The 10,138-nt window shown below is 50.8% G+C and overlaps 1 protein-coding gene across 1 annotated transcript in view; it reads right to left on the bottom strand.

Annotated features, from left to right (window-relative positions):
• Window positions 1-489: 489 nt before the first annotated feature.
• Window positions 490-10,138, bottom strand: part of PPP2R1A (protein phosphatase 2 scaffold subunit Aalpha) — a 40,161-nt gene continuing 30,512 nt past the window's right edge. The window contains exons 10-15 of the mRNA XM_032839409.1: window positions 5,716-5,889; window positions 5,436-5,496; window positions 4,635-4,789; window positions 3,515-3,657; window positions 783-874; window positions 490-628 (exon numbers count right to left, since the gene is read on the bottom strand). Coding sequence (XP_032695300.1) covers window positions 612-628; window positions 783-874; window positions 3,515-3,657; window positions 4,635-4,789; window positions 5,436-5,496; window positions 5,716-5,889 — 642 coding nt within the window. The 3' untranslated portion in view covers window positions 490-611. The remainder of the gene's footprint in view (window positions 629-782; window positions 875-3,514; window positions 3,658-4,634; window positions 4,790-5,435; window positions 5,497-5,715; window positions 5,890-10,138) is intronic.

Here is a 10,138-nt window from a genome sequence, read left to right as displayed (position 1 = left end):
CCACATACTTGACTGATGTCTGTGAAACTAAGCTGCACCACAGGACTCTCCTGGCCAGAAACTGCATGGGCCCGCTATCCTGGAGGCCAGCTACATTCCTGGTATGGCACCCCTCCTCCACGCTATTGACTAAAACCAGAGGACCAGCTATTTCTAGACCTTTATTTCTCTGTGAAAAGGGAAAACAGGAATAAAATAAAAATGGCACAGTTGACACACAAAAAAAAAACCATGAGGGAGAGGGGGAGAGGAGGGAGGAAGGGAGAAAGGAGGTGGAAAAGTAGATGGGGTAGGGGCTCCCCATTACAGCAGCAGGAGCCAGTGACCTGGGATGCTCACATCTCTCCCCTGCGGACAAAAGTGGCCCCTTCCTCCCAGGGTCACTGCCCTGTCCCACTTTGTGCTCCCCCAAGCCTCTTGGGAGGTGGACAGTGAGAGTCGGATTCCCAGGCTGGGGAGAGGAGGAACCGTGCTGAGGGAAGGGGCCTGGGGTCAGACCATGCACAGGGAGTGACAGCCAAAGTCCCCCCACTGTCTCCCTGAGGAAGGGATCTGCGTGGGGGAGGAGGGTGGGTGGACACCAGAGGCCGGCGTTGGCTCCTCTTCCAGCATCACGCGAGAGACAGAACTGGGGGAACAGGAACAGGCGGGAGTCAGAACCACAGCTAGCCCTCTGCCCACAACTGCTCCTGCATATCCCCCTCCCAGGAGCTGCTGTTCTCAGGCCTAGGCCGATCCTTGCAGACCACCCTCCCAGTGGGGTCTCCAAGTTCATGCCTTACCAGTCAGAGCTTCCTGGGCAAAGTATTTGACATCCACGTCCTGGTCCTGGGTCAGCTTCTCTAGGATGGGCTTGACTTCGCTCTGCAGTGTGCTGGAAGGAGAAAGGGAAGGCAAAGAAAGGGATGAGCCAACTGGGAGGTGCACGCGAGGCAGGCAGGGGGCTCCTGGGCAAGGAGGGGTCCACATACACAGACAGCGTGTGAGCCCAGAGATGAAGTTACTTTGCAGGCTGGAAACAGAATAGAACAGGCAAAGGGAGGTCAGCCAGTCTGGGAGAATGGGGTACAGAAAAACAGAACCCAAAAGTCTCTGAGGCTCAGCAAACAGATGCCTTTACTTATCATATTTACTGAGGCCTACTCTGCATTGGGTATGAGTAGAGTGGCAAACCCCACACCTGATTCTTGCTCACGGAGAGCCTGGGCTAGGAGGAAGACACAGACCCAACTGACCCTAAGTGACAGAGAAGTCTCAAGGGCCAAAGGAGAAGTGCCTGGCCTGAAGGGAGCCAAGGGGGTTATCTGCTCTCAAGTAAGGGGCCCTAGGAAATCTACCCGCACTCAAAGTCGGCTGTTGGGGGAAATGGAGGCATGTCCCCTTCCAGTTAACAATCTGTTCCTCTGCCCCACACAACTACCATTCTTAACTTTTCCCATCTAGATCTGTTGGGCCTGTTTCTGAGCTTGATACGGAATCACGGGCCCTGCTTTCCTGGGTCTGGCTTCGCACCGAACACGAGGTTGGTAAGAGTCATCTGTGTTGTAAAGCAGAGCAAGTCTTCATCACGGAGCAGTGTCCCACTGCAGGAACAAACCCGTGTATCCACTGCACCGTGGACAGGCACCTGGGCTGTCTCTAGTTCACGGCTAATATGAAGAAAGCTACCACAACCGTCCTGGAAATAACTTTGCTAGAAGCAAGCACTCACTGCCCCTGGGTACGCGCCCGGGAACGGACCTGCTGCGCCAGCTCGCGGCACTCACACCCTTGGCTTCTCTAGATTCTACTAGTTTTCAGAGTGACGGCGCCCATTTCCCACCTGGAGCCCCGCCTGTGTACGAGAACTCCAGCCATTCTACCAGCACCAAATGACCCTGGGTTTTTTAAGGTTAGCCATTCTGGGGTATCCTTCTCTCTTTCAAAGATTTACTTGAGACAGAGAGAGCAAGGAAGAGTGCAAGTGGTGGGGAGGGAGGGGGAGAGAAGCAGTCTCCCTGCTGAGGCTCTCAACCCCAAGACCCCAGGATCACGACCTGAGCACAAGGCAGACGCTTAACCGACTGAGCCACCCGGGTGCCCAATGGGGTACCTTTTCATTTACAACGTCCCAATGGCTGATGATGCCGAGCATCGTGCCACATGCATACTGGCTACAGGAGATCTTCTTTTGGAAGTGCCTGTTGCAGCTAGGTTCTGCCCATCTCTTTTTTTGGGCATCTGTCTTACTGATCAGTGGGAAAGTACTCTGGATGAGTCAGTCCTTGGTCAGAAATACAGATTACAAATACGTCCTCCCCACCAGTGTCTCACCATTTTACTCTCATAATGTTCTCTATCCATGAAGTTCTTTCACTCAAGGTGAACTCATCAGCCTTTCCCCTGGGGAGCTATTTAACAGATCTGAGCAATTAAATCTTCAAGTCTTAAGAGGGTGTCCTGTTTTCTTCCAGAATCTTTTTTTATTTTTCTGATTCTGGCTGTGATCTCTAATTCACTTGGACACGGAAGTGAGAGGTTCCCAATCACACCCCACCAGCACACCTAACTGACCCAGCTGTCTATGAAAATACCTGCATTTCCCTCCAGAGCTGCAGCAGCTCCTACTGCCCCTACTGTTATGTACACACGGGTCTGTTTCTGTGTCCTTGACTCTGTTTTATTGGGCTATGTTACTGTGCCAACACCTTACTTTTTAATTACTGTGGTGTCATTAAGTCTTGGTATCTGGTAGACAAGTCTTCCAACTTTTTTCTTTCTTAGGACCACGTTTCCTACTCCAGACCTTTTCATTTCCGTGTTCATTTTGGAGTCAAGCTGTCAATTTTTCAATAAAGAATCTGCTAAGACTGAGATTAGACTGAATCCATACTTAAATTTGGGGAACATCCCATCCATAAATGTTAAGTAGATCTTTAACTTCTCAAAGCAATGTTTCAAAGTTTTCACTAAAGATGTTATACATCTTTCATTAAATTTATTCCTCAGTATTTGACGATTTTGGTGCTTTAATAAATTATGTACACACATATACAAAAATAATTTCTATTTCTTAATTTTATTTTCTTTCTTTTTTGAAAGATTTTATTTGACATGGAGAGAGACAGTGAGAGAGGGAACACAAGCAGGGCAAGTGTCAGAGGGAGAAGCAGGCTCCCCACTGAGCAGGGAGTCCAACGTGGGGCTTGTTCCCAGGACCCTGGGATCAGGACCTGAGCTGAAGGCAGACAACTGAGCCGTCCAGGCGCTCCTGTTAATATCATTTTCTAACGTGTTGCTACCAATACACAGAACTGCCCCTCACCCTCCCCTCCTACTATGAGATAGGCCTTGAGAGTTCTCATTCCACATTTGAGGAAACTAAGACTTTGGGAAGGTGAAGAGACAGGCCAAGCTCACACAGCAAGCGAAGAGCCACACTGGGTCTCAAACCCTAGACTCCAACTTCAAAGGTCAAGGATTAAGATGCCTAGAATCAGCCCCACCAGTGTGTGAGGAAGGACCCAAGCCTTACCTGTTGTCCAAGATAGGCCCTATCTTCTGTAGGGACTTGGCCACGTTGAAGCGGACATTGGCGACAGGGTCCCCAGCCATACGCAGGACTGTAGGCAGCATGTGCTTGGTGGTGATGTCCTGCCCACAGACCTCAGACAGTACCTGGCGGCGGTGTGTGACAGAGGCGTGATTATACAAAGTTCATGGCTAACTCTCACTTCCCCCTTCCCCTGACCAGGTCACGTCAGAGATGACTAGGCCTGAAGCCGACACTGAGCAATATGTAGGAGTCTAAGCCCAGGGTGACGTGATCACCCTGGGGTCAGCTGATTCTCCTGAACGACCATCTCCAACACCCTCCTAACGCCCTAATACCACTATCTCCCTGTCCTAGAAACCCCCAGCCCAGACTGTCCTGGTCCCATTTCCCCATCCTCAGAATTCTCTTTATCTTCTGGGGATGCACTTGGATCCCAACCCTTGGGATGCCTTTCTTAGTGTGATGGTCTCCAAGGGGTAGTGTGGGAAGACATCATCAGAACACTCAGTTCTATTTATATGTTTTTAAATTCTATCTTTTACTTTCTAGTTCTGTGTATGGTTTACTTAAATGAACAGAAAGGAGCCCTTGCTCCGTATAAGATACCTACTCTAAGCCCTTTGCATGGATGACCAGATTACTCTTCGCCACCTCCTGAGTAAGGTACTGAGGTTACCAGCGTGAGTGCTCTATTGGTTAAGACAACTAAAGCACTGAGCAGTTAGGAAATGTCCTAAGGTCCCTGACTAATACACGTTAGAGCTAGAATTAAAGAGAAAGTCTCACTCTAGAGCCTGCACACAAAACCAACGACCACAAACAATTACACACATACACTTTGTGGAGGAAAGGGATGCTCGGAAAGGTCTGGCAGTCACTGCCCAGCAGGTCAAGCCTCCCTAGTCCTGGGGTTCCCACCCACCATGCAGGCCCCTACCCTGTGGCCTGGAGTTCCCCAGGGACTCCTCTCTTCCCCGCTCAAACCTCACCATGTCCCCACTCCCAAGCCAGGCGTCTTCCTCAGGACCCCCTCCCATCCCTCCTCTCCCAGGTACTCCCAGTTCCCTGCTCAGGCCAGCGGGCAGGCGGGGGTGCTCACATTGATGCAGAAGAGTGTTGTCATGCGGTGCAGGTAGTTGGGGTCCCCAGACATGGCCAAGACCTTGGGGATGATAGTGGCATGGGCCCACTCCTTCCCAAATTTCTCGACCAGCTTCTTCAGGTTGCTGGTGGCCGCCTCACGGATGGCATAGACTGCAAAAGGGCAGGGATTCAGGAGGTGGAGGGCTGAGCAGGCAGGGACTAGCAGTCACCCGCAGACCCAGGCACTAGGCTGCAGGTGAACCAAAGGGTTCACTAAGTGCTACAGGTAGGCTACCTTCCCAACGGCTCCAAGACACAGGTTTCACGATTGGTCTCCTTTTATAGATGGGCACACTGCAGCTCCCAGAAGCGATTTGCCCAAGCAAATCATTCAGTAATTAATACTTGGAATGGTACGATACTTAAATGTTAAATTAAATGTTAACTTTAATTTTTACCTGTCAGTGAAAGCAGTGAGTAGTTCTCACAATGGCCCTGAAAGACTGAGAAGCCCCCTATCTCCGAAAGGAGAAAGGAATGTGCCTGAGCTTCCACAGCCAGGGGGCAGGATTCCAGCCCAGGTCATCTGCCCGGTGGCCCTCACACTCTCTCCACTGTACCAGGCTACCCCTATGTGATCTGCGCTGGCCCCCTCCCACCCTGTACCTCTCCAGGATTCTAAGAAGCAGAGGAGTTGGTCCACATAAGCAGCAGCTGGCCTGGGAGAGTGACTCCACACCCCTCCCGGCCCCGGCCAACGTCCATCTATCCTTCCTAGAGCACCAACATCCTCCCCCATCCCGTTGGAGAGACTCACCATGATCCACAAGCCAGGCCATGCACAAGGAGTTGAGCTTCTCGTCAAAGAACTCCACCCCCTGCAGGAGAAAAGAAGGTTAACCAGCGACACGCCGGGGAAACACAGCCACCCGAACCCCACGGATACTTCTCAGCTTCACCTGGGGGACTCCTCTCCCTTCTCTTTTCTGACTACAGTCTACTCACTTTTATAGGCCCATGCCCCTTCTTCCTATCCCCCAGGCAGCCTGACAGGCCCCGGTGACACTCAGAGCCCTGACCCCCGCCACCGCACTCACCAGCTGTCCGGCCAGCAGGGGCATGTACTCGATGATGGCCAGCCGCACTCGCCACTTGGCGTCTTCCGCCAGCTCCACGATGGCCGGCAGCAGGGACTGGGACAGCTGCCGGATGCCGATCACCTCATTCACGCAGTCCAGGTTGGAGATGATGTTCAGCCGCACCTCTGGGCACTGAGGAGGAGACAGGGGTCGGAGAAGATGCACCTGGCCCGAAAGAGGGCTGAGAGCCGCGCCGCAGCAACTCCGCAGGAGCCACACTTCCGGAGGGCCTGCGACCGCCCTGGCCAGCTCCGCCGGAGCAAGCCACGTGGGTTATCACGGGAGGCAGCTCTTCGCATCTCCCCAGAGAGCACAGACAGGCTCAGTCGTTCCGAAGAACCTGTGGGAATCACTGCAGAAACACAGCGCTCTGGAAAAAAAGAGACGCGGTAACATCGCCGCTCTGCTGTGTGCCAGCTGGGAGCCCGTCTGCAAGGGACAGCACACCCCTGGCCATTCACCTGTGACAGGGAAGCACCCATCCAGCCTCGAGGGTGGCTGAGGTCATTAAAGTGCCTGCTGGTGTCTGATCCCCAAGAGGCCTGATGCGTGGGAGCCCGTTAGCATCACGTCTGTGACTTCTCTTCTCCCTGCTAGTCTCTGAGCTCTTTAAGGAGCACACGTCACTCATCCTCATGTCCCCAGTACCTGGGACAGTATCTGGCCCACAGCAGGTGCTCAACACATTTCTTCTTCTTCTTCTTTTTAAAAATATTTTATTTATTTGGCAGAGAGACACACAGAAAGGGAGGGAACACAAGCAGAGGGAGTGGGAGAGGGAGAGGCAGGCCTCCCGCTGAGCAGGGAGCCCGATGAGGGGCTTGATTCCAGGACCCTGGGATCATGATCTGAGCCAAAGGCAGATGCTTAATGCCTGCCTGAGCCACCCAGGTGCCCCGTCAACACAGTTCTGCTGAAAGAATGCACAAAGGAATAAGGGAGTACTTCTGAGTTGCCAGCTGACTACCAGTATCCTGCGCACTGACTTACTGTCATGTATACACATACATGTATGTTACTATACATGTATACACATGTACACACATACGTACCCCACCTACTTCCATAAAGCATGTGAACAACTTGTAAGAAAAGGTACATAAACATAATGAGTTCTTGTTAATCATAACAGAAGCCCTACTAGATCCTTGTCTTAAATGACATACTCGTAGATGGCAGACAACACAAGTAGTTCTAGCTTTAACCAAGTGAGAAACCAATCGCTGAACCAAGTAAACAAGTGTACTTTGCAATAAAGGGTTAACTCAGCAGGTCCAGGTTGCTCAAACTAGGCACATTCCAAACAAGGGTTGGGCTTCTCCGGCTTCCAGGAGATCTCTAAGCCCCTGGCATATCCTGTCTGATGACAGTATCTTTGTGGTTACCTGGGAGACTTGGGCTGTGCCAGACACTTTGCTAACAACCTGACGTGACTTACACAAGAACCGTAAGAACCGAGCGATCAACCTGACCTCTGGAGGGCGGGCAGGCAGTCTACCTGGCTAACTAACATGGCTCCAATCCATGGGTGTGTAACCAACCCCCCAGTAAAATCCCTGGAAACCAAGGCACAGCTGGCAATACTCTGTGGGTGCTGTCACACGTCATCCGTGGAACTGCCCGGAGGAGGACACCTGAAAGTTCACCCCGAGTCTCCCCTGTGTACCTTTCCCTCACTGACTTTAACCTGTCCTTTCACTGTGACCAACAGCAACCCCACGTGTAACAGCTTTCCCGAGAGGGCTGTTCTAGCACGTCACTGAACCTGAGCACCGAGGTGGGGACGCGACGCAGAAAGCAGCGAAGAGAAAGGCAACTGCTGAGAGGGCAAGAGGGGCTCGGCTGGCATCTCTCCAGCAAAATCCCCAGAGTCCTGACGACGAGAGCCTCTTTCCTTCAGCAAACACAGTAAGGCTTTCATTTAGGAACAGAAGACATACAACTGCCTGCTGTAGTCCAATGGCTGAAGAAGAACTCTGAGAACCAACACCATTTCCCTCCCTACATGGTATCAATTTCTTTCCAGAGCCAAGGATACTGAGGGAGGGAGGAACTCTCCCAGTACTGACCACCCTGCTGGTTTCCTTTTCCTGTGACAGTTGCTTTAAATCTTAGAGTGCATTTAAGCATTTGTGAAACACTGATTACATAAATTAAATCAACTCATGTAAATGACTGAACCTTAAGTCAACTTTTCTTTCTCTAAGAGACAGAGTTGGGGGGGGGGTTGGTGGAGGGGGCAGAAGGAGGGAGAGAACCTTAAGCAGGCTCCACACTCTGCATGGAGCCTGATGGGGGGCTCAGGGCTTGACCTCACAACCCTGAGATCATGACCTAAGCCATCTTGACCTAAGTCAAAATCAAGAGTCAGATGCTTAACCAATCGAGCCACTCAGGTGCCCCTCAACATTGCTTTTCTTAAAAGGACATTGTGTCCAATGTTTATAAAAGCCCGAACTGTCATAATGTTAAGAGTCTGTACCTATTCCTTCTCCTAAGAAAGATTTTTGGAGTGGGAACAGCCCCACCTGCCCCCCTAACATGTGTCAGAATCGACTCCACGAGAATGTAAGGAAGACAATCCAAGTCAACTCGGTGGGCCAAGAAGCGTCAGAGCCCGGGCTGGCAAGGGTGAGGAGAGAGCCTTGCCTTATCGCTCACTTGGTATGAAGGCATCTGCAGCACCCAATATAAATAGGGAAATTTCTTTATCGAATAAACTGAAAATTAACCGGACTGAGGTCTCATTTGAATAAAAAATATCTGAAATGGACATAAACCCACTGCGATGGGTTTTCTGGACTGTGTGGAGACCCACGTGCTGTGTCTGGCCTGTTTTCAAATACGATGAAGAATTAAGGGAGTCAGCACCTGTCCAGGGCTGTGAGTGGAAATGTCCTGACGGTGAAGGAGCTTCTTTCCCTTCCCTGAAGGTTAGCCAGACAGAATCCTCAAGGTGGAAACTACTACACGTACTCACATGGGAGTCTCCCCTCTGGACGCAGGAAGAAACGGACACCCAACAAAGCACCACCTGACTGAGGACTGAGTATGGGCTCTGCAGCCGCCCAGGAGCCAAACCACGCCTCCTGTGTCAACCGGCTTACCTCCCCCAGCTGCCAGGTCACTCCCTGGTGCGGAGCATCAGAAAGCCCGTCTCAGAAGGCCCAGAGGAGGAACTCTGGACCACAGCCGAAGAGCAACCCTTGCTGGGGCACCTGAAAGGTCAGCCAGAGACCAGAGGAGGAGAAGCCTTTCTCAAGTCAGGGCTTTCCCACAAACCACCACTTATCCTTGGAAAGGGCAGAAAACTATTTCCTTGTTGAAGCTATTCTGGTCCTAAAACAACAACGAAACATTGAAATGAGCCAATAAACCAAGTGAGCAAGGGTGTGTAGTGAAGGGTTAACTCAGCAGGCCTAGACTGTCCAAAACCTACGCTTTTCAAAGAGCTCCTGGGAGGTCACCTCTGAGGCCCTGGTGCAAAGGGCACAGGGTCTTGAACACATGAAAAGAGAAAGCAAAGGTCAGCACCTTACACCATGTAACTTCAGGCATACCCAGAAAAAGGCCTTTTTATTTGGGTAAGTGTATAAACCTTAATAAATAGAAAAAATGAAGTTTACAGATTTAAACCTGAAATCTCAAACACAAGCCAGATGACTAACTCACACCAAGAAAACTGTGATTTTTTTTTTCTTTTCTTCTTTGCAAGAGAAGCTGCGCTGAGATAGACCACAGCTGTGGGAGTATGACTGCCACACAGCACTTGCTAACAGTGAAACCGGCACCAAAACCGGTTCTGGCTTCCGAGCTGTTCTAGCCCATGTGGGCATACCTTCACACTCGAGCTCAGTGTGGATCTCTCCTTGATGCCAGAAAGCAAAATGCTCCCCCAGACCCTGGTGATGGGTTAAAAGGACATAAAATCCAATTCGAGGGACTATCCCCAGCCAAACTGTCCCCATTTAAGCATGAGAAGTGAATACAAATGATAGCTACAAAAAGCATGCTTATTAAAGAAAACACGTTTGAAGCACCTTACTTGGGTCATAAAATTTAAGTCATTATAAAAATTAATTATGGTTTAAACTGTAACAACTACAACAACAACAACAACAAAACTGATACAAATAAATGACCAAAAGTAAGATTACTAAGCTTTTCTTTAATAGGCACACTATCTTCAATGTAAGAAACCCTGGTCTGGGACACCTGGGTGGCTCAGTGGGTTAAGCCGCTGCCTTCGGCTCAGGTCATGATCTTAGGATCCTGGGATCGAGTCCCGCATCGGGCTCTCTGCTCAGTGGGGAGCCTGCTTCCCTCTCTCTCTCTCTCTCTCTCTCTGCCTGCCTCTGTCTACTGTGATCTCTCTCTGTCA

Source organism: Lontra canadensis, unplaced genomic scaffold, assembly GCF_010015895.1.
Source record: "Lontra canadensis isolate GAN:19392208 unplaced genomic scaffold, GSC_riverotter_1.0 scaffold107, whole genome shotgun sequence".
NCBI lineage: Eukaryota > Metazoa > Chordata > Mammalia > Carnivora > Mustelidae > Lontra > Lontra canadensis.
Note: the sequence above shows the minus strand (reverse complement) of the source record. Positions and strands in the feature narration are given on the sequence as shown.